The sequence below is a fragment of the Salmo trutta genome, chromosome 40, assembly GCF_901001165.1.
Source record: "Salmo trutta chromosome 40, fSalTru1.1, whole genome shotgun sequence".
NCBI lineage: Eukaryota > Metazoa > Chordata > Actinopteri > Salmoniformes > Salmonidae > Salmo > Salmo trutta.
The window spans coordinates 21225055-21250745 of NC_042996.1; the positions used below are offsets into that span (position 1 = coordinate 21225055).

Here is a 25691-nt window from a genome sequence, read left to right on the forward strand (position 1 = left end):
GGTCTGTGTTTTCGCTGCCTGAAGTACCATAAACTCAATTGATGGGGATTGGAAACTACAACCAGAGAAAATGAAGTTAGGCATGATGGGCAACAATAGGAGCTGCACACTGGCTGAGACATTTTACTAATCTGCTTGAAGGTTTGCATGTGGCGCCACAGGAAATATTTTGACCCAACCGCTTACTTTCTCACTGTTTCCCGCTTTTGCCCTTGTGACACTTGTCTACCCCAAATTAGAAAGTGTCACAAGGGCAAAATCAAGATTATCTGAAAACATAGAGTTCATTCATTCCGAAGTGCTATGTCTATATGAAGATGGTAACGCAGTAAAGAGGAACACACATTATAAACAAACAGTGAGTCAGGAAGGTGCTCACCATCTGTGTGTGGTTGGGGTAGAAGGTCTGTTCGTTCAGTGGGAACTTCTCTGGGCCCAGGGAGTGGTAGAGCTTAATCATGTGGGAAAACTGCAAGCAGAAACAAAACACAAGACACTATTCTATAGTAGTTACTGTATATAGAAGGCAGGATAGAAAGTGTCTTATACTACATCTGTAGTTATCTGGAGAAGAAAAATAACTGACACCTTGAAAGCTGAATGCAGCCCTATCCATTAAAAATGTTTTAAGGTAGAAACGTTGACCTTTAAAACATCCAGAGGTAAGTTCTTCAAGGTAAGTTCTGGAATGTTTTGTCTACTACCGCCAACATGTTTTGTCTGGGTTCTAAAGACTGTAGCCATGGTACAAATGTAACTTGGCCCGGCTCCAGCTCCAGCGCACCTTGCCTGGACACCTCTCTGCTGTTAAAACAGGGTGAATAATAACGGGTCTTACTGGAGGCCCCTGGTCTGGCTGTTTCAGAAACAGGTGTTATGGCTCCTTTTAATAGCCCAAATAAATCAGTCTGCGGCGGCTGCTAAGGGCCTCTTTACGTGGGGTAAGATGGGGGTGATGGAGGGAGGAAAGGAGGTAAGGAGGCAGGTTATGGATCACGCACCACCCAGGGTTTGCTGCAAAAGTTGTAGATGGAGAGCAGGGAGTTGATGCTGGCGACTCCCCCGTATTGAAGGCCAATCACCAGGCTCCTGAAGTCTTCGCCCGGAGTCATGCTGTAGGCATGCTGGCGAATCAGGACAAAGTCTGGCTTGAAGGATCTGGAGAAAAACAAAACAAAGTGGGACATGAGATAACGGAAACCAACAACATTCTTCTTTGCTGATGACAAAGGTAAAGTAAAAGTAAGGGCACATTCTACCATCCTGACTTTCACATTATCTGCTTCGCCGATTAACAAAACATTGATACAAACGGGAAGAAAACATCTGTACCACTGGGCACACACCAGTTGAATTAATGTTTCCATGTCATTTCAATAAAATTACGTTGCACCTACGTGGAATAGATGTTAAATTGACGTCTGTGTCCAGTGGCGTGTGCCTCATGGACTGCTGATGACACCGCATTACACTGTGAAGACAGCCGAACTGTTGTCAGTAGGGCATTTTAGAGACCTGGATATTTGTTACGAATTTATCTTTAGCATATATATTAGAAAGATTGGTGCATGCATACTGTATTTCATTACTGACTTTGTCACTCAAGTTCCAGACCTCAAGCAGTCGAACTACAACGACAGTAGCCATCGTAGAGCATTTCCGAAGTCCAACACAGCAGCTGTAACTGCTCAGGGCCCAGACCGATAGTATCTGTCACCGCATTAACACGTTAAGATTACAGGCAGCTCACTATTTACAAGGAGGAAAAAAGCTCCATTATTCAAAGGCCATAGGAGGAGGGCGAACAAAGGAACGCTGGTCAGAGTCAGAGAAGCTAATCTTTTTGGACCATCTATCCAATTAACGCAGCCTAATCCCTCTCATTACAAACTGTTCTGGGAACAGGGCCAAGTAACCCATCAGGGACCCAGGAGGATTGTATCACATCTTGCTATGATTAAGATAAAGAGGGAGAAAATTCCACTCTTTAACTGAAGGCAGGTATGCAGGAATATGTCCCCCCCAAAGGTTAATTCAGCTTAGATTCGGGTAGGTTGGCTATCTTGGATGGATCTGTGCTGGCTGGGCTGAGGGATGTAAATTAAGTTCTCTTTCAAATGGCTGTTAACTGTTCTGAATGCTCTGATTGTAATTTACAGTTTTGTGAATGGAACCATTTTGATGCATTCGTCTAAATTCATTGCTTCGGCCTGACAAGTCCATGAGCTGTTGAAAGTTATTTCCAATAGACTTTAGCCATTCTCAATAAATAGAAACCTCTGGCAAAGGTACTAGATGTTGATTGAGTTGAGATATTACATTTTTTGTCATTTATGAGTGCATACATTTTTATACTTTTTCCCCATGGGAATTGAACCCACAACCCTGGCATTGCAAGCACCATGCTCTACCATCTGAGCCACACGCGCTGTAACCATATTGTCTCCAATACTATCATTCACCCTCTCTCGCACACACACACACACACACACACACACACACACACACACACACACACACACACACACACACACACACACACACACACACACACACACACACACACACACACACACACACACCTCTGGGCTGGAGAGCAGCCATCTGGTGCAGCTTGTGGACTGAGACAGTAGCCAGACTCACACTCTCTCGCGCAAACACACACACACGCGCACACAGTCACATGCACACACTTGGAGCCATGGAAGTGTTGCTTATGTAAGACAGCCGACCTGAGGCACAATTCAGGACTCAGTGAGAGCTGTCGTGGTCACGGCGACACGAAGGCTACAGCTGCTCTCTTTAAAAGTGTTGTTGTGCTCACTGCTCAGCCAAGGTGGCAAACGACCAAGGGCTCACAGCACACTGCTCAGCCACAGTAGTGGCACTGGACCAAGGGCCGATCTATTTCTGCATCGGTTTATTGAGGGACAGACTGACACAAACCTCGCTCATACCACGTCGAAGTGCCCACATCACATGCACTGGTACCTGATGCACCAGGTTTGTTGTTTTGATATAACTTCACAAGAGTGTACAAGAACTATAAAGCATCAATAACGGCTTATGTGAGCAGCCACAGGCGTATGCTGCATACACCTATCTGTACAACTTATTTACTGCTCATCATTAACATAGAAGTGCAAGTTGTGATGACGTGACTGTTTTTAGCCAGGCTACAGCTAATAGCATCATTGCCCTGTAAAGCTACAGCATTAACACGCTTATTCCAGCCATTAACTTTATCAGTCTCCTAAATCGGAGTCCTTCTGCCCGAGTGATGCTCCCTGTGGGTTGTGGATCACGTCAAAGCTGTGTGTTAAATGTATTTTGTGCTTTACAATCCCAATCGCTCAGGCCCAATGGTGATCGCTTCACTGCCAATGTGCTAATGCCCCCTTTAAATTGTTCATCAGTGTTGCAATAAAAGGGATGCTTAATGGGGACGGAGATGATGATGCCGAGATGTGAGGTAGGGATGTCCTGTATTTATGTAGAATTGAAGGTTCTGCTTTGTAATAGCCAAATGGAAAGGGATCCCATTAGCACTCTTCCTGGGGTCCAAACATATTAAAGCACTTACATTACATATAAAACAAAATATAAAACAGTACATAATTTAACATTATTACACCACTACATATCTACAATACAAAATTAATACCACCAACAAAATCACAATGTATGCGTATGCATGTGTCTGTACCTTTGTGTGTGTCTCTTCACAGTCCCTGCTGTTCCATAAGGTATATTTTTACCTGTTTTTTTTATCTGATTCTACCGTTTTCATCAGTTACCGGATGTGGAATAGAGTTCCATGTAGTCATGGCTATACTGTATGTAGTACTGTGTGCCTCCCATAGTCTGTTCTGGACTTGGGGATTGTGAAGAGACCTCTGGTGGCATGTCTTGTGGGTGTCCGAGCTGTGTGCAAGAATTTGAAACAGACACCTCGGTACATTCAGCTTGTCAACACCTCTTACAAAAACAAGTAGTGATGAAGTAAATCCACTTTGAGCCATGAGAGATTGACATGCGTGTCATTAATGTTAGCTCTCCGTGTACTTTTAAGTACAGCCGTGCTGCCCTGTTCTGAGCCAACTACAAAGTCCCTCTTTGTTGCACCTGACCACACTACTGAACAGTAGTCTAGGGCCTGTAGGACTTGCCTTGTTGATAGTGTTGTTAAGAAGGCAAAGCAGCGCACATGAGTCCTTGCCATTGTCACTACTACTGGGCGTCTTGCTAGTGCATGTTCAGAGTTTGTTAGAGTTCAGTTGGCTTTGATGGTAACCATGGCAACTGCCTTAAATTGCAGCAAACTGTGGGACAGGATTTATTGGAACATTTGCATTAATGAACTTGGCTTTACCCCTTACTTCCGTAATTGGGTTTTCAGTGTAGATGCCGTTTCTGTGTTGAATCAGGGAGCAGATTGTCCCCGTGTGTGCAGTCAGTGCTACTGGGGCAAGGAGGTAGGATATTATCATCGTGATAAAAAATCACATTTGTGGCTATGGCTGTTTTCATCAGACCTTGAAGCACGTCAGTGGAGGGAGACAACCAGTCAAACACGACAATCACCTGCCATTCTATTCTCTAAGTAAATTTATCTTCCACATCTTTGACCTTTTCATTGACTCCTCTGGGAGATCTATTCTGAATTGCAATGCATGTACATTTATCCTTGTAATACCCTCTTGCCAGCCTCAAAGGTCTGCTGGTAGAGTAATCTCCATCCAATCTGTCTGACTCAGGTTGATAAGGGTAATACGGTGCAACCTCACAAAGTGTTCCACAAAGGTTACACGTGTTGACTGCAGCGCATTGCTCAGAACAAGAGGACATTGTGTCATTGTGCACCCGTTTGGTCTACAGAGAGCGTACCTAAGGGACAGCTATCACCACACACCAAGACCAGACCAGCTTTGATGAATGATGGGAAGGGAGAGTGAGTGAAAGAGAAACCAAGAGAGGGAGAGAGAGAGAGAGAGAGAGAGAGAGAGAGAGAGAGAGAGAGAGAGAGAGAGAGAGAGAGAGAGAGCGTACCTACAGAAAGTGAACACCCCAAGCCCAGCTTTGAAGAATGGATGGAGAATGATGGGAAAGGGAGAGTGAGATAAAGTGAGAGAGAGTCTTGCAATTGCCTCCACATTTCAATGGTTGTATTTTGGCAAGGCTTCTTTGAAGCAAAGTAAGACAGACATTCCTCATTATTCGAAGTAAAGTAAAACATTCTGGTTTCAAACGATTATACTGGCTCAAACTCACAATGTAAAGTGGTTAGTGTTGCGCTGATAGCCTGCCTACCGTTGACTTTAGCCTATGCACTCGAATGCCGGATGGGAGTTGAGATTGAGAAATAAAAATAGCTCTTTTTAATCGTAGCCATCAAAAAAAACAGTTAACACGTGATTGCATTTAGAATTGTAATTTGTGGATGGACTGAGAAGGATGGGAAAGGGTGGGGAGAGAGAGAGAGGAGTAATAAAAAGAAAGGAAAAACAGAGAGAGATGATAATACATTTCATTATGTTCAAATTAAAGAGACGCTCCATTACTTTTGTATACTTTTTAGCCAGTAGTTCTGAAAGTAGCACTCACAAACCAAAAGTGGTACCCAAAAATGGTGTACTGTGTCACATACGTATTTACCGATACGTGCACCACATCATTGCTCTCTCTCTCTCTCTCTCTCTCTGCTGTGTTTACTGAGCCGTTGCGCCCACCCTACAACTTCATTGGATAACGCTGGGCAGGTCTCTTGCTAGCTGTCACTCAAATGTGAGGGGCTGAAGCTCATTGGCCAGAACTCGTGGGGGGGAAATGTAGAGAAAATAGTGCAGCACAGCTTCAAGAAAACAGTCGCTTTCAAACTTGGGTTTTCGTGGCAAATTTAGGTAAGGCATTCATTCTGCTCATAGATTATCACATTGACACATCCAAAGCAGGACGTTTAAAAAATACTTTCTAAGTCGCCAAAGTACCGGAGCATGTCTTTAATAACTACAAAGAAAAATAACGAAGTGAGGGACAGAGAAAGAGAGAGAATGATTCCAGTAAAATATTCATTTGGGAGAGGAACATGTTATGGACCACTTGAACTATTCTGAGCAGCTAGGGGAGCGGTCGTACTGTAGCTAGCAGTCACAGTCACGATCCCAGACCCAGCGCCACCAGGCAGGCCTGGCTGCAGCTCAGGACCATGATGGGCGGTGGCGCAGTCATGCAGTCAAGCCTGCCAGTAAAGACCACTGCTCTGGCCACGGTCCAGTGAGGAATGCATGCAGAGCTCCTAAGGAGCACCAAGGGTCAGAGAAATGGTGAATACACCCCCTACCATGGCTAGACAACATAAGACATGTGTACGAAACATTAGAAACACCTGCTCTTTCAAATCAGTATACAGTCCATTCGGAAAGTATTCAGACCCCTTGACTTTTGCCACATTTAGTTAGGTTACAGACTTGTTCTAAAATGTATGGATTTTTCCCCCCTCATCATTCCTCATAATTTTTTATAATTTATATAAAATAAGACAAAACAGAAATATATTTACATAAGTATTCAGACCCTTTCCTCAGTACTTTGTTGAAGCACCTTTGACATCGAGTCTTCTTGGGTATGACGCTACAAGCTTGGCACACTGTATTTGGGGAGTTTCTCCCACCCTTCTCTGCAGACCCTCTCAAGCTCTGTCAGGTTAGATGGGGAGTGTTGCTGCACAGCTATTTTCAGGTCTCTCCAGAGATGTTTGATTGGGTTCAAGTCTGGGCTCTGGCTGGGCCACTCAATGACATTCAGAGACTTGTCCCGAAGCCACTCCTGCATTGTCTTGGCTGTGTGCTTAGGGTCGTTGTCCTGTTGGAAGGTGTACCTTTGCCCCAGTCTGTGGTCCTGAGCGCTCTGGAGCAGGTTCTCATCAAGGATCTCTGTACTTTGCTCCGTTCATCTTTGCCTCGATCCTGACTAGTCTCCCAGTCCCTGCCGCTGAAAAGCATCCCCACAACATGATGCTGCCACCACCATGATTCACTGTAGGGATAGTGCCTTTTGGCAAACTACAAGCGGGATGTCATGTAGAAATCTCAAGGATGATCAATTGAAACAGGAAGCACCTGAGCTCAATTTCGAGTCTCATAGCAAAGGGTCTGAATACTTATTTAAATAAGGTATCTGGGTTTTTTTATATACAGTTGCAAAAAAATCTAAAAACCTGTTTTCGCTTTTCATTATGGGGTATTGTGTGCAGATTTATTTAATCCATTTCAGAATAAGGTTGCAACGTAACAAAATGTGGAAAAAGTCAAGGGGTCTGAATACTTTCTGAAGGCACTGTAGATGAAGGGGAGGTTAAACAAGGATTTGTAAGCCTTCAGACAATAGATTCTGTATGTGCACCATTCAGAAGGTGAATGGGAAAGACAAGATTTAAATGCCTTTGAACAGGGTGTGCAAGCAGGTGCCAGGCGCAACGGTTTGACTGTGCCAAGAACTGCAAAGCTACTGGGTGTTCAACAACAGTTTCTCATGTGACCAGGAATGGTCCACCACCCAAAAGACATCCAGCCAACTTGACACAACTGTGGGAAGCAATGGAGTCAAAATGGGCCAGAATCCTTGCGGAAAGCTTCCGACACCTTGTAGAGTCCATGCCCCAACGAATTGAGACTGTTCTGAGGGCAAAAGGGGGGTGCAACTCAATATAAGGAAAGTGTTCCTAATGTTTTGTTCACTCAGTGTAGTGGGTAAGATACATAGTTAATTCAAGCAGAAAATGTGATATTCGATCTACATGACAGACGAATTACGATGTGTCTTGCAGCTAAATGGTGATTGCGCGGCGCTGGCGGATTCTGATACCAAGACGAGTCCCTCAAGTGCACTTACACTGTTAATATGAAAAGCATCCGATGCGAATTGCGGGGCAGGAGCGAAGCAGTGATATAGCACTAGTAAATGACCTATGGCAGAAATGGAAATTAGTGTTATGAGTTAGAGTGGTTTAGAGGGACCATTTGTATTCATGAAAACTTTATAAATTGGCATCATTCCTCATTCTGAGCTAAAAAGTATTTGTATTAAAGCCTGGTGGTGCTTTTGGGGAAAAACCATCCTCAGGTTTGTTAAGACCATGCCTGACTTCAGCGTGTCTGTCTGTGAGATGGATTTATTTGCTCTGCTTTAAGGTAAACCCGTCTGAGGTATTAGGTCTGATTGAAGTACAGTAGCAAGGGTCTTTAGCGGGAAAAAAGGTGATTCAATTGTGTGTGTGCGTGCGTGTGCGTGTTTGTGTGCGTGCGCATGACATGTCTGTCTCAGGGGGTCGATTTTAGTGTACATTTATGAGGTAAACGCTACTTTACATGTGTGTGAACCTGTGTGTATACAGTGTGTATAGAGTGAGTGTGTGTTTAGGCCGACATGAAACCTCTGTGTGGTTGGGCTTAGTTCATGAATCTCCACCTGAGGTAGTTTAAGGAGAGCCAGGCCCCGTGTGTGGACTCAGACGCACAACCTTGTCTGGCTGTGTAGGGCTGGTTATGGTCGCTTATGGGATAGATTATTAGAAAAGAATAACAGACAAGTATCTGCTAATGCAATCTCCCTGCACCATCTGTGAGACTGGCTGCAGATCTGGGGGGTGGGGACAGGGAGGAATGCAGAGGGAGGACGGGGCCATGCAGTCAGCCACGACAGGGTTTAGGGACTCCCTTCCACTACCTGTCTACTACAACATAGTATGGCTCTGGATAAGCAAGGTGGTTTGGTATTCAGTTCCGGTCTTGGCGCTACACCTACAATACTTACCTGTTTTTACATTTGTATGTACACTTTGTAAATCAACACCAAATCTATAGAGACAATTTGTTCTGATATCTGGAAGTGTTCAAGGACAGTGAAATCAACATGTCTTCAGGTATAGAGGAACTTATCTGTACAATTGAAGAGATTCATTCTGAAAACGCTATATATCAATTTTCAGAGATGTTGGTAAATTAGCTTTTATTGTTTATAGAGAATGGTGTGTTCTCACTATCTAATCATGGCATAGGGTTGTTCAATGACATACATGCATTTGTTTAAAATCACTTGATGGTTTCATTTCAGAGTTTTTTTGCAAAATGGTACCAATCCGCCTTACACTCAGAAAAAAGAATAGTACTGCTAGGTTTTACACAGTCAAAGGTAACAAATAACTACATTTTTTTATAGTGTACAAATGATTTATATATAATGATATTATAATTTAAAACAGTAATATGAGATCTGTATGTAAAACATTTACATTTGATATTTTAGTAATTTAGCAGATGCTCCAGTAAGTGCATTCATTGTGAGATAACAATTTTATTTGTCACATACACATGGTTAGCAGATGTTAATGCGAGTGTAGCGAAATGCTTGTGCTTCTAGTTCCGACCATGCAGTAATATCTAACAAGTAATCTAACAATTTCACAACAACTACCTTATACACACAAGTGTTAAGGAATGAATAAGAATATGTACATAAAAATATATGAATGAGCGATGGCCGAACGGCATAGGCAAGATGCAGTAGATGGTATAGAGTACAGTATATACATATGAGATGAGTAATGTAGGGTATGTAAACATTATATAAAGTGGCATTGTTTAAAGTGGCTAGTGATACATTTATTATATCCATTTTTTCATTATTACAGTGGCTAGAGATGAGTCAGTATGTTGGCAGCAGCCACTCAATGTTAGTGATGGCTGTTTAACAGTCTGATGGCCTTGAGATAGAAGCTGTTTTTCAGTCTCTCGGTCCCAGCTTTGATGCACCTAACTGGCCTCACCTTCTGGGTGATAGTGGGGTGAACAGGCAGTGGCGCGGGTGGATGTTGTCCTTGATGATGTTTTTGGCCTTCCTGTGACATCAGGTGGTGTAGGTGTCCTGGAGGGCAGGTAGTTTGCCCCCGGTGATGCGTTGTGCAGATCTCACTACCCTCTGGAGAGCCTTACAGTTGTGGGTGGAGCAGTTGCCGTACCAGGCGGTGATACAGCCCGACAGGATGCTCTCGATTGTGCATCTGTAAAAGTTTGAGTATTTTTGGTGACAGGCCGAATTTCTTCAGCCTCCTGAGGTTGCTGTCTGTGTAGGTGGACCATTTCAGTTTGTCCGTGATGTGTACGCCGATGAACTTACAACTTTCCACCTTCTCCACTACTGTCCCGTTGATGTGGATAGGGGGCTGCTCCCTCTGCTGTTTCCTGGAGTCCACGATCATGTCCTTTGTTTTGTTGACATTGACTGTGAGGTTATTTTCCTGACACCACACTCCGAGGGCCCTCACCTCCTCCCTGTAGGCCGTCTCGTCGTTGTTGGTAATCAAGCCTACCACTGTAGTGTCATCTGCAAACTTGATGATTGAGTTGGAGGCGTGCATGGCCACGCAGTCATGGGTGAACAGGGAGTACAGGAGAGGGCTGAGAACCACCCTTGTGGGGTCCCAGTGTTGAGGATCAGTGGGGTGGAGATGTTGTTACCTACCCTCACTACCTGGGGCGGCCCGTCAGGAAGTCCAGGACCCAGTTGCACAGGGCGGGGTCGAGACCCAGAGTCTCGAGCTTACTGACGAGTTTGGAGGTATGTGGTGTTAAATGCTGAGCTGTAGTCGATGAACAGCATTCTTACATGGGTATTCCTCTTGTCCAGATGGGTTAGGGCAGTGTGCACTGTGATTGCGATTGCGTCGTCTGTGAACCTATTGGGGCGGTAAGCAAACGGGGCTGGTTTTCCTTTTGTAGTCCGTGATTGACTGTAGACCCTGCCACATACCTCTCATGTCTGAGCCGTTGAATTGCAACTCTACTTTGTCTCTATACTGACGCTTAGCTTGTTTGATTGCCTTGCGGAGGGAATAGCTACACTGTTTGTATTTGGTCATGTTTCCGGTCACCTTGCCCTGATTAAAAGCAGTGGTTCACGCTTTCAGTTTTGCGCGAATGCTGCCATCAATCCACGGTTTCTGGTTGGGTAATGTTTTAATAGATGCTGTGGGTACAACATCACCGATGCACTTGCTAATAAACTCGCTCACTGAATCAGCGTATTCATCGATGTTATTGTCCGACGCTATGCGGAACATATCCCAGTCCACGTGATCGAAGCAATCTTGAAGCGTGGAATCCGATTGGTCGGACAAGAGTTGAACAGACCTGAGCACGGGCATTTCCTGTTTTAGTTTCTGTCTATAGGCTGGGAGCAACAAAATGGAGTCGTGGTCAGATTTTCCGAAAGGAGGGTGGGGGAGGGCTTTATATGCGTCGCGGAAGTTAGAATAACAATGATCCAGGGTTTTGCCAGCCCGGGTCGCGCATTCAATATGCTGATAATATTTAGGGAGCCTTGTTTTCAGATTAGCCTTGTTAAAATCCCCAGCTACAATAAATGCAGCCTCAGGATATGTGCTTTCCAGTTTACATAGAGTCAAATGAAGTTCTTTCAGGGTCATTGATGTGTCTGCTTGGGGGGGATATACACGACTGTGATGATGATCGAAGAGAATTCTCTTGGTAGATAATGCGGTCGGCATTTGATTGTAAGGAATTCTAGGTCAGGTGAACAAAAGGACTTGAGTTCCTGTATGTTGTTATGATCACACCACGTCTCGTTAATCATAAGGCATACACCCCCGCCCTTCTTACTAGAGAGATGTTTGTTTCTGTCAGCGCGATGCCTGAAGAAGCCAGGTGGCTGTACCGAGTCTGATGGCGTATCTCGAGTGAGCCATGTTTCTGTGAAACAAAGAACGTTACAATCTCTGATGTCTCTCTGGAAGGCAACCCTTGCTCGATTTCCTCTACCTTGTTGTCAAGAGACTGGACATTGACGAGTAGTAGGCTCGGGAGCGGTGCGCCCGTCTACGGAGCCTGACCAGAAGACCGCTCCGTCTGCCCCTTCTGCGGCGCCGGCTGGGATCCTATCCATTGTCCTGGGTGGTGGACCAAACAGGGGATCCGCTTCGGGAAGTTGTATTCCTGGTCGTAATGTTGGTGAGTTGACGTTGCTCTTATATCCAATAGTTCCTCCCGACTGTATGTAATAAAACCTAATATTTCCTGGGATAACAATGTAAGAAATACTGCAAACAAAATACTGCATAGTTTCCTAGGAACGCGAAACGAGGCGGCCATCTCTGTCAGCGCCGAAAGTTCTAACAGTCAAATATACAGCATACAAGCATTTCAACTAAACAATGGATATATAGCGTTTTGCTATTTTTTTATAAAAATGTAAAATCAGACACTTCTAAAATCTATGAACAGTAATATTTTACACACACATGAAAAGTACACATAAGCAATCGTTTGAGGAAAAAACAAAAATGTGAAACATTTGTGGATATTGGAAATAAAAAAACATTCAGACCTGTTTCATGGGCATTACTTCTGTCTGAACACATAACAATTCATGTCCTACTACTTGTCATCGTTTCAAAATATGTAATTGACTATTATAATAGTTGTCTTGATATCCATTCATGTTAAAAGATAACCCAAGGGTGAATGACTGACACCACAACGGGTCCACCTGATCTGGACCCGTGGTAGCTCCCTAACAAAACCAGACTCTTATACACTAGTAATCACTTTGCCAAAACATGCCAAAGTTGTCCTTTGCATGCCTGAATAAAAGCACTTTGCCCTCTAAACACAGTGGGGTACTTACGCAACCATGAGGGACCCCAAGTCAGATAAGACAGGCATAGTGAAGTCTCTGGGAGCCGTCAAACAGTATGAGCTATCCTGCCCTCTATAACTGTCCTTCACTTGGCCTTATCCAGCACTTAGTGTGAGTGGGGGTGTTTTTCATTGTACGTTGTATGCACATACAGGTAAACAAACGGCCATATTGAATCGCCCAGCCCAGTCCAGGCAGACAGGCAGTTACTCGTTCACATCTCAGTATCAATACTAGCATCGCTGGGCAGGATGCTTTGTTTGCCATTACTCTAATCACCACCCTGATTGGATTTCAGTTTATTCATCACAGGAGGAGCCGGACTGTGGAGAAGGAACCTTTGGCTGTGCTGATCTGAGTCTTTTTGCTGTGGCTAATCATGCTCCATTGCTATAATCGTGAAATACTTTGCCAGACCAGTGTTTCTGCTTTAAGTTAAGTTCAGCTGCTGGGCTGGAGGGGTTTGGCAGAAATAGCAAAATAAAACCAAAACGGGTGACGGCACGTTTTGGATGCGACTCTTGCACGAACGAGAACGCACCATATATGCTCAAAAACCTGCCTGCCTCTACTCCAAGGCAGAAAATAACAAGGGCAGAACCACTTGAATTCTTCTAATAGCCAGTAACAGCAGGTCCTACTAACGTCATCATAGGAGGACCAAGTCATGTACAAAAGCTTGAATCTTCATGTTCTATATTGTTTTGTTGTCATTTGTGCTCCCATACAAGTGCATGTGCAGTCACGCAATGCAATTACATATGCATCGACTGCATCAAAATCCACAGGGTAATAGTACACTTGTTACAGTTTATGTTAATGACAAACAATTAATGACAAACAATTGAAACCATGCACTTCTAAGAAGTTCCACTTGAATAAACAAGTCTGAAACCACAGAACTGTGAGAAAGTGTGCTGCCTTGATAGGCCAGTAGAGGGGAGGGGAAGTGGGGAAGCGTTTAGGGAGCGCACCCGTAGCCAGATGCCAAGGGTCAGAATGCTGAACGGAACATGGCCCTTATTTATACAGCCCTGCACGGACAGAACAGCAGGAGCCCTATAAACTGACCAGGACACTCACACATACACGCACGCACGCACGCACGCACGCACACACACAGACACACACACACACACACACACAATTTATCTTATAAAACATAATGCCTTTAATCTGAGGTCCTTAGGAAACATGCTGTTTATCCGATATGATTATCTTTAGGAATGTGTCTCAAAGCATATAGGATTTGTAAGATTTGTTTTCATTTAGTCATTAATAGCCTAGCTTAGGCACTAATACAGAATTGTTTATAGACTACAGTAAATCCTGAGTATCTTCTGAGTATAGGCAGTGATAGGCTATACTATTGTACGGCATAGGGGAATGTGTGTCAAGCAAAGAGGACAACAACAGCCGTATCTTAGAGAAGTTATCTACATTTTCCCACCATTGACTCACCACCCACATGAAAAAATACTATACTATCTTATAAATACTGAAGTATTCACTGTAGTGTTTTGCAGACTAAACTAGTCTTCTTTGTAGTATACTGAAATATACTGTAGTATTTACAGTTAACTATAGTATACAGTGCATTTGGAAAGTATTCAGACCCCTTGTCTTGGTCCACATTTTGTTACGTTACAGCTTTTTTCTAAAATTGATTAAATGAGTTTGTTTTTCATCATCAATCCACACACAATACCCCATAACGACAAAGCAAAGACAGGTTTTTAGAAATGTTTGCAAATGTATAAAAAAATGTACTCTTAAATTTTACATTTGCATAAGTATTCAGACCCTTTATTCAGTACTTTGTTGATGCACCTTTGGCAGTGATTTCAGCATCGAGTCTTCTTGGGTACAAGCTTGGCACTCCTATATTTGGGGAGTTTCTCCCATTCTTCTCTGCAGACCCTCTCAAGCTCTGTCAGGTTGGATGGGGAGCGTCGCTTCACAGCTATTTTCAGGTCTCTCCAGAGATCTTCGATCGGGTTCAAGTACGGGCTCTCGCTCGGCCACTCAAGGACATTCAGAGACTTGTCCTGAAGCCACATCTGCTTTGTCTTGGCTGTGTGCTTAAGGTCGTTGTCCTTTTGGAAGGTGAACCTTTGCCCCAGTCTGAGGTCCTGAGCGCTCGGAGCAGGTTTTCATCAAGGATCTCTCTGTACTTTGCTCCATTCCTTTCCCTTGATCCGGACTATTCTCCCAGTCCCTGCCGCTGAAAAACATCCCCACAGCATGATGCTGGCACCACCATGCTTCACCTTAGGGATGGTGCCAGGATTCCTTCAGACGTGATGCTTGGCATTCAGGCCAAAGAGTTCAATCTTGGTTTCACCAGAACAGAGAATCTTCTTTCTCATGGTCTGAGAGTCCTTTAGGTGCCTTTTGGCAAACTCCCAGCGGGCTGTCATGTGCCTTTTACTGATGAGTGGCTTCCGTCTGGACTACCATAAATGTCTGATTGGTGGAGTGCTGCAGAGATAGTTATCCTTATGGAAGGTTCTCCCATCTCCACAGAGGAACTCTGGAGCTCTGTCAGAATGACCATCGGGTTCTTGGTCACCTCCCTGACCGAGGCACTTCTCCCCCGATTGCTCAGTGTGGCTAGGCGGCCAGCTCTGGGAAGAGTCTTGAAAGATGCTCAGGGTCCCTGCTCATCTGCGTGAATGTGCCTTAGGCATGCTGCAAGGAGGCATGAGGACTGCAGATGTGGCCAGGGCAATAAATTGCAATGTCCGTACTGTGAGACGCCCAAGACAGCGCTACAGGGAGACAGGACGGACAGCTGGTCGTCCTCGTAGTGGCAGACCACGTGTAACAACACCTGCACAGGATCGGTACATCTGAACATCACACATGCGGGACAGGTACAGGATGGCAACAACAACTGCCCGAGTTACACCAGGAACGCAAAATCCCTCCATTAATGCTCAGGCTGTCCGCAATAGGCTGAGAGTGCCTGGACTGAGGGCTTGTAGGCCTGTTGTAAGGCAGGTCCTCACCAGACATCATCGGCAACAATGTCGCCTATGGGCACAAGCCCATCATCGCTGGACCAGACAGGACAGGCAAAAAGTGTTCTTCACTGAGGAGTCGCGGTTTTGTCTCACCGGGGGTGATGGTCGGATATCGCGTTGATCGTCGAAGGAATGAGAGTTACACCGAGGTCTGTACTCTGGAGCGGGATCGATTTGGAGGGTCCGTCATGGTCTGAGGCGGTGTATCACAGCATCATTGGACTGAGCTTGTTGTCATTGCAGGCAATCTCAACGCTGTGCGTTACAGGGAAGACATCCTCCTCCCTCATGTGGTACCCTTCCTGCAGGCTCATCCTGACATGACCCTCCAGCATGACAATGCCACCAGCCATACTGCTCGTTCTGTGCATGATTTCCTGCAAGACAGGAATGTCAGTGTTCTGCCATGGCCAGCGAAGAGCCCGGATCTCAATCCCATTGAGCATGTCCGGGACCTGTTGGATCGGAGGGTGAGGGCTAGGGCCATTCCTCCCAGTAATGTCCGGGAACTTGCAGGTGCCTTGGTGGAAGATTGTGGTGACATCTCACAGCAAGATCTGGCAAATCTGGTGCAGTCCATGAGGAGGAGATGCTCTGCAGTACTTAATGCAGCTGGTGGCCACACCAGATACTGACTGGTACTTTTGATTTTGACCCCCCCACCCTTTGTTCAGGGACACATTATTCAATTTCTGTTAGTCACATGTCTGTGGAACTTGTTCAGTTTATGTCTCGGTTGTTAAATCTTGCTATGCTCATACAAATATTTACACATGTTAAGTTTGCTGAAAATAAACGCAGTTGACAGTGAAAGGACGTTTCTTTTTTTGCTGAGTTTATATGATCTATACTTGGCATGTAGGTTTCTCTCTTACGGGTGGCACAAATTGGGATGTGGGGGAAGGGGATGGGCAGGGTATATGGAAATTAAACACTGTAGTATTTACTATAGTTGAAAAAAAATGTAGTGTTTTTGTGGACATTACTGTAGTACTTACTTTAGTATTCTACAACATTATATATAGTACTACATATGATCGAGGAATACTACAGCGTGTAGTAGCGCTATCCCCGACTACAAAAATCTTTGTCGACCAAAAGTCATCTGTTCTTTCGACCAATCGATTGGTAGTAATTTTCAAACATCAAATATACTGTAGACATACCCTATGATTTTTTATAAAAACAGGTATATGAATTGAGCTTGTATTATGCTTTAAATCAAATTGTATTTGTCACATGCACCTAATAAAACAGGTTACAGTGAAATGCTTACTTACAAGCCCTTATCCAACAATAGAGTTTTAAGAAAATACCCCCCAAAAATGAAGAAATAAAAGTAACAAATAATTAAAGAACAGCAGTAAAAAAAACAATAGCGAGGCTATATACAGGGGGTAACATTACAGAGTCAATGTGCGGGGGCACCGGTTAGTCGAGGTAATATGTAAATGTCGGTAGAGTTATTAAAGTGACTATGCATAGATAATAACAGAGAGTAGCAGCAGCGTAGAACGGGGGGGGGCAATTCAAATAGTCGAGGTAGAAATAGTCTGGGTATTAGTGTTCAGGAGTCTTATGGCTTTGGGGTAGAAGCTGTTTAGAAGCCTCTTGGACCTAGACTTGGCGCTCCGGTACCGCTTGCCATGCAGTAGCATAGAGAACAGCCACGACTAGGGTGGCTGGAGTCTTTTACAATTTTTAGGGCCTTCCTCTGACACCGCCTGGTATAGAGGTCCTGGATGGTAGGAAGCTTGGCCCCAGTGATGTACTGGGCTGTACGCACTACCCTCTGCAGTGCCTTGCGGTTGGAGAATGAGCAGTTGCCATACCAGGCAGTGATGCAACCCGTCAGGATACTCTCGATGGTGCAGCTGTAGAACTTTTTGAGGATCTGAGGACCCATGCCAAATCTTTTCAGTCTCCTGAGGGGGAATAGGTTTGTCATGCCTCTTCACGACTGTCTTGGTGTGCTTGGACCATGTTAGTTTGTTGGTGATGTGGACACCAACAAACTTGAAGCTTTCAACCTCCTCCACTACAGCCTAGTCGATGAGAATGTGGGTGTGCTCGGTCCTCCTTTTCCTGTAGTCCACAATCATCTCCTTTGTCTTGATCATATTAAGGGAGAGGTTGTTGTCCTTGCACCACACGGTCAGGTCTCGGACCTCCTCCCTATAGGCTGGCTCATCATTGTTGGTGATCAGGCATACCACTGTTGTGTCATCGGCAAACGTGATGGTGTTGGAGTCGTCCCTGGCTGTGCTGTCATGAGTGAACAGGGAGTACATGTTAGTATTACAGATTCAGACAGGGAGAGGTTGAAAATATCAGTGAAGCCACTTGCCAGTTGGTCAGCGCATGCTCGGAGTACACGTCCTGGTAATCAGTCTGGCCCTGGCCCCGGTCTTGTGAATGTTGACCTGGTTAAAGGTCTTACTCACATCTCCTGCGGAGAGTGTGATCCCACAGTCGTCCGGAACAGCTGATTGTCTCATGCATGTTTCAGTGTTACTTGCATAGAAATCCTTCAGCTCATCTGGTAAGCTCGTGTCACTGGGCAGCTCTCGGCTCTGCTTCCCTTTGTAGTCTGTAGTAGTTTGCAAGCTCTGCCACATCCGACGAGCGTCGGAGCCAATGTAGTATGTTTCGATCTTAGTCCTGTATTGACGCTTTGCCTGTTTGATGGTTCGTCAGAGGGCATAACGGGATTTCTTATAAGCTTCCCGCTCCTTGAAAGCATCAGCTCTACCCTTTGGCTCAGTGTGGATGTTGCCTGTAATCCATGGCTTCTGGTTGGGGTATGTAAGTACTATTTAAGCTCATGGTTTGATGAAATAATGCCTCAAGAGGGCACCAGAGATCTAGATATCACCCCCCCCAAAAAAAAGAGCATCCTCCTCTCGCTCTTGCTGACTTTCTCAGATTCTGCCATTACTCTCTTGAAAGTGCCAGTAATAGGCTACAGGAGGAGTCCGCAACTTTTCTCATGTGGAATGCCAATTTATCTTACCATTTCTACCGATCTGCATGCCAGTTATAATTCTCATATGCACATTTTTGTGAAAGTTTCATTTCATATATAATAACATATATAATAACAAAATCGTTGTCATGTGGTTATTCAAAATTCTATCCAAATCTAAATGAAAATAATACAAACCTAAAAAGTAACTTCTATTGCCATTGCCAACGATGTAAAAATAGCCTCCATAAAGCCAACAAATAAAACCATAGCAGCCTGCAGGTAGAAAATATCCTGATAAAAATAAATATCCTATAAGATCACATTGGCTATACATGGCCTGTAAAAAAATATTCTAGGCCCTCAGAGTTTCCTGTGCCAGTGAGCTTGGGACAGACACAGCTGTAGGCTATTTGCGCAAGGGACAAGAAGCAGTACTTGACTTGGGCAGGAGCTCACAAGAGTGGAGTACCGGCACCTCAAATGTTATACTGCTTGAGATCCTGTTCCTGTGTTGTGACAAGGTAGGGGAGGTATACAGAAGATAGCCCTATTTGGTAAAAGACCAAGTACATATTATGGCAAGAACAGCTCAAATAAGCAAAGATAAACGACAATCCATCATTACTTTAAGACATGAAGGTCTGTCAATACGGAAGAATTCAAGAACTTTGAAAGTTTAATCAGTTGCAGTCGCAAAAACCATCAAGTGCTATGATGAAACTGGCTCTCATTAGGACCGCCACAAGAATGGAAGAGCCAGAGTTACCTCTGGAGTTAAGTGCACCTCAGATTGCCACCCAAATAAATGCTTCACAGAGTTCAAGTAACAGACATATCTCAACATCCACTGTTCAGAGGAGACTGCGTGAATCAGGCCTTCATGGTTGATTTTGCTGCAAAGAAACCACTACTAAACGACACCAATAAGAAGAAGAGACTTGCTTGGGTCAAGAAACATGAGCAACGGACATTAGACCGGTGGAAATTTGTCTTTTGGTATGATGAGTCCAAATTTGAGATTTTTGGTTCCAATCTCCGTATCTTTATGAGACAGTGTAGGTGAACGCATGATCTCTGCATGTGTAGTTCTCAACGTAAAGCATAGAACAGGAGGTGTGATGGTGTGGGGATGCTTTGCTGGTGACACTGTCAGTGATTTATTTAGAATTCAAGGCACACTTAACCAGCATGGCCAACACAGCACTCTGCAGCGAAACGCCATCCCATCTGGTTTGCACTTAGTGGGACTATCATTTGTTTTTCAACAGGACAATGACCCAACACACATACAGGCTGTGTAAGGGGTATTTGACCAAGAAGGAGAGTCATGAGTGCTGCATCAGATGACCTGGCCTCCACAATCACCCAACCTCAACACAATTGAGATAATTTGGGATGAGTTGGACCGCAGAGTGAAGGAAACGCATCCAACAAGTGCTGAGCATATGTGGAAACTCCTTCAAGACTGTTTGAAAAGCATTCCAGGTGAAGCTGGTTGAGAGAATGCCAAGAGTGTGTGAAGGCAAAGGGTGGCTACTTTGAAGAATCTAAAATATATTTTGATTTGTTTAACACTTTTTTGGTTACTACATGATTCCATATTTGTAACTTCATAGTTTTGATGTCTTCACTATTATTCTACAATGTAGAACATAGTAAAAATAAAGAAAAACCCTTGAATGGGCATGTGTTCTAAAACTTTTGACAAGTATTGTGTACATACAGTTGAAGTCGGAAGTTTACATACACTTAGGTTGGAGTCATTAAAACTCGTTTTTCAACCACTCCACAAATTTCTTGTTAACAAACTATTGTTTTGGCAAGTTGGTTAGGACATCTACGTTGTGCATGACACAAGTCATTTTTCCAACAACTGTTTACAGACAGATTATTTCACTGTATCACAATTCCAGTGGGTCAGAAGTTTACACACACTAAGTTGACTGCGCTTTTAAACAGCTTGGAAAATTCCAGAAAATGATGTCATGGCTTTAGAAGCTTCTGAAAGGCTAATTGACATCATTTGAGTCAATTGGAGGTGTACCTGTGGATGTATTTCAAGGCCTACCTTCAAACTCAGTGCCTCTGCTTGACATCAAAAAATAATAATAATAATAATAAAAATAAAAAAAATCAGCCAAGACCTCAGAAATAATTCGTAGACCTACATAAGTCTGGTTCATCCTTGGGAGAAATTTCCAAACGCCTGAAGGTACCACGTTCATCTGTACAAACAATAGTACGCAAGTATAAACACCATGGGACCACGCAGCCATCATACCGCTCAGGAAGGAGACGCGTTCTGTCTCCTAGAGATGAATGTACCAGAACAACAGCAAAGGACCTTTTGAAGATGCTGGAGGAAACAGGTACAAAAGTATCTATATCCACAGTAAAATGAGTCCTATATCGGCATAATCTAAAAGGCTGCTCAGCAAGGAAGAAGCCACTGCTCCAAAACCGCCATAAAAAAGCCAGACTACGGTTTGCAACTGCACATGGTGACAAAGATCGATCTTTTTAGAGAAATGTCCTCTAGTCTGATGAAACAAAAATAGAACTGTTTGGGCATAATGATGTTTGGTGGAAAAAGGGGGACGCTTGCAAGCCGAAGAACACCATCCCAACCGTGAAGCACGGGAGTGGCAGCATCATGTTGTGGTGGTGTTTTGCTGCAGGAGGGACTGGTGAAAGAAATAAAAGCAGAAAGAAATAATTCTCTCTACTATTATTCTGACATTTCACATTCTTAAAATAAAGTGGTGATCCTAACTGAACTAAGACAGGGAATTTTTACTAGGATTAAATGTCAGGAATTGTGAAAAACTGAGTTTAAATGTATTTGGCTAAGGTGTATGTAAACTTCCGACTTCAACTGTATATATATTTGTTACTGCTCTACTAAAACAATCTTGACCCAACAGCCTAACGAAAAAACAATCAACCAGTTGACTCATTGGGGTCAGCCCTAGTTTGTAGTATAGTATTCGACAGAATTCTATAGTAAGTACTGTAGTATTCTATAGTAAGCTGTAGTATTTTTCATGTGGGCATTGACTCTCTATTGCAGTCAAACCATGGGAATTGATTACATAATACAGGCAAGCAATACAATAACCTCAGTGATGGACAGCCAGGAAGGCATCCACCTCCCAGACAACAAGCTACAACAGAATGGCATGATACACAACACTACAATCTGTCTATTCTAGCCACTGTGTATCCTTGACTTAACTTCAAACTGCTTCAAACTACACACGGACTCGTTTCCTGAACATTTCCTGTACGACTGCCAGATCCAACACTGAAGGTTGTTTTTTCAGATTATGTGTACACAAGAAAAACACAACGTTCATTACAGCGATAAACTATCGTTGCGATGCCAGCATAGAGCTGAGTAGTACATTACTAGCCTGGTCCCAGATCTGTTTGTTCCAACTCCTATGGTCATTGTTATGCCGATGGTAAGACAGCACAAACAGATCTGGGACCAGGCTAGTGCATTCCCCAGAAGGCTGTGAAACAAGCAGTGGTCTGATGTACCACAGCAGCATGCACCTCATTAGCTAATCTAATTTACTAATCAGGGCCTGAAAACCTGCTACATGAAGGAAGAGAGAGGCAGGGGGTAACGTCAACTCCCAAACTACCAGAAAAACTGCTCTACTGCAGCCCACAGAGGAAGAAGTTGCTATGTAAAGAGGTTATGTGAAGACGGTTCCATTTTGGAGCCTTGCTGACGTATGGAACGCAGAACAAAATTGAGGAGGGAATTCTGGAACTCTGAGTAGTAGTGTTTGGGCTGGGAGGAAGGATACAGAGGTAATAAGGTTGGGGTGCTTTTGATGCTGTACCTCTTTTCAGAGGTATTCACAGAAATGTTTTGCGTGACAGTAATAGCCAGTCCTTTTCATATCGTTTCCCACTGGCTCCATCGTCTTTTGTGATGTCCTTTTTTTGTGACTGAAAGCAAATGTATACACACACACACACACACACACACACACACACACACACACACACACACACACACACACACACACACACACACACACACACACACACACATTACTTGTCTACAATGTAGCTGATGGCTGTTGAAAGGGAATAACTGGAGCAATTGTCTGGACCCACTGAGGGAGACTGAAGATGCGTGGGCAAATGCGTCAGAGCAGAGCTACTGACGGACATACAGGGATCGTTCTCTCTTTCTCCATCTCCTTCCATCGCTCTCTCTCTCTTTGTTACCTTACCTGACCAGTTTGGTTCCTCCTCTTATGGCCTGCATATCAATCATACACCCAGTGTTCATGTACGAAGCCAGGTTGATCTCTGAGAACTCAGCCTGTGAAACAAGGAGAAAAACACCACGCTGATTATACATTATTCACTGGGGGATAGAAGTAGCAAATTACTGTAAAACACAATTTCCATTTGGTGTATATAGGCCTGAATCAACAACATAAAACAGTCCTCTAACTTTTCAACACTAACATAAAAGCCACCAGCCCTTTCCTATGGCTTTCTGTAAAATAACTGAACTATATGAGAGTAAAACATTCCACGCACACACACACACACACACACACACACACACTAATGGTGCCACGCTTGGATGTGAGTGGGAAACATCAACGTTCAAAATAGTTTGCAACAGAAAACACCCATCACTCAGAATCTATGATGTCATGTGTAAGTGAGTGGTGTGGTAGGCTCTAACCACTTAAGCTCAGGTCACCCCTTCTCTAGGGGCATGAGCGGCCATAGAAATAGAGTTACTATAACGAGAAACACCAAGTCAAGGAGGCCACAATGAGTGGTAATACTATTTCTATGTGAGGGGTGGGGGACAGAGAGAGAGAGAGAGAGAGAGAGAGAGAGAGAGAGAGAGAGAGAGAGAGAGAGAGAGAGAGGACAAAGAGAGAGATACAGAGTCAGAGAGGAGAGAGGAGAGACAGATAGACTAATCAAGTTATCCAGAGTCTGTCTGTGTCTGTGGCCTCCCGGAGAGGACAGGACAGCAGAGGTCTTGTGACAGGGAGGGAGGCTTTAGCCCAGGCAGCTACTTAATGACTTGATCAAACTCCCAGGCAGAGCAGAGATCCTCTCTGGAGGGGAAGGGACACTGCAGCTTGGCCTGTCTGGGAGAGAGCTCTGGGAACAGAGGGACTAGAATGGGGCATTAGGGGCCAAGTGCCTCCATTGTCTCTTATGTAATTACACGTTAGAAATAGATTTGCTCCAGAGATTTAACTCCCATGAATCTGTTTTTATTTAGTCTCTCACTGGCTGACTGTGTTCTCAGGATAGTACCTCGCAAGGGGACACGTGTTAAATGCATATTGTGCCTAAATGTTATAAATTCATAATAGATTCCTACTACCTATATCCGCTTCAGCCCAGACACAGATCACATACATTATTAGCCATTAGTACATTTTGCTGCAAGGTAAATACTGTACAATCAGGCACTTGCGCCAATGGGTGTGGCCCAGTGGGGGAACTTGTTATTGAGACACACATCCTCTATGTATGGCATGTCTGCTAAAGTCAGGGCTGATAAAACACACCATATTTATGCTAGAGAACCACAGAGATAGACAGGCCAATGAATGATGCTGTCCTAAGCCAGGAATCAGGAAGGAATTAAACGCTACATTTAAAACACATTTTACATATTTTTTCAAATCATAATAAAATAACAAAATCACTGCAGTCATTTCAGTTTGAGGTTTTGTTTGATGATATGCTGGGTTCATGTCGTTGTTTTTGGCCTTGGTGACCTTGTTTGGGTGTTGGTACCCTAACAGATTTAGCTTCACTGAGGGCCAAAAAGCTAATGAACCCTAAAGAAGAAACAACATTCCTGCCTTACTTTACTATGAACATGCTTCCAACATGTTAGCTCTGTGGAGATGGGGAGGCCAGTCTACTCAGGATGGAAGGATAGGTGAGGGTTAGGGGTCAAATGTCAAGAAGGATCGGTTTCAGTCTGTATACTGCAATGTGGGATGTTACAGAGTTAGAGTAGAGCTCGTCTTAGGCCCTCCAAGTCCTAGCTAGGTGCTCCCATTAGAGGTTATGAACCAAAAGCCCCAGAGACAGATCAGTAAGAGCTTGACCTCGGAACAGCAAGATGTTGACCTCCGACGTCTAGTGGTAACATTTGTCAGACTTAACATCACTTTGAAGAATTTAGCGTGACACTAATGCAGGCATTTTAATGGGTCCTCAATGTGTAGTCCTGCAACTTTTCTACTATGAAAAATTCAATTTGGCGGACCTGGTTGACTCCCAAATACAACTTTACAGAGAGCGTGTTGGTGATATAATTTGTCATATGATGAACCTACATGGGCTCGTGGTGGGCCAAATTCAATAATTCACTCTTCCTATAGGCTACATAGTTAAACAATGAGTTACTCATCTGAATAAACAAGCTACGCTGAGTGTACAAAACATTATGAACTCTCCATGATATAGACTGACCAGGTGAATCATGATGAAAGCTATGGTCAGTTATTTATCTCATTTGTTAAATCCACTTCAAGTCAGTGTAGATGAAGGAAGACAGGTCAAAGAAGGATTTTAAAGCTTTGAGACAATTGAGACATGGATTTTGCAAGAGAAAAATATTTATGTGCCTCTGAATGGGGTATGGTAGTAGGTGCCACGTGTACCGGTTTGTGTCAAGAACTGCAACGCTGCTGGATTTTTCACGCTCAACAGTTTCCTGTGTGTATCAAGAATGGTCCACCACCCAAAGGACATCCAGCCAACTTTGGAGTCAACATGGCCCAGCTTCCCTGTGGAAGGCTTTCGACACCTTGTAGAGTCCATGACCCGATGAATTGAGTCTGTTCTGAGGACAAAAAGGCAGGGATGCAAGTCAATATTAGAAAGGTGTTCTTAACGTTTTGTACACAACGTCTATATTCAGATTGTGGTGGAGTCACAAACACAGAACGGTACTGATATTGTTTAGC

At 44.0% G+C, this 25691-nt stretch overlaps 1 protein-coding gene across 1 annotated transcript in view; it reads right to left on the reverse strand.

The window, feature by feature from the left end:
* LOC115180577 (synapsin-3-like) overlaps nt 1–25691 on the reverse strand; it is a 139092-nt gene that overhangs the window by 61273 nt on the left and 52128 nt on the right. Inside the window, exons 4-6 of the mRNA XM_029742765.1 lie at nt 22959–23050; nt 1002–1158; nt 380–469 (exon numbers count right to left, since the gene is read on the reverse strand). Coding sequence (XP_029598625.1) covers nt 380–469; nt 1002–1158; nt 22959–23050 — 339 coding nt within the window. The remainder of the gene's footprint in view (nt 1–379; nt 470–1001; nt 1159–22958; nt 23051–25691) is intronic.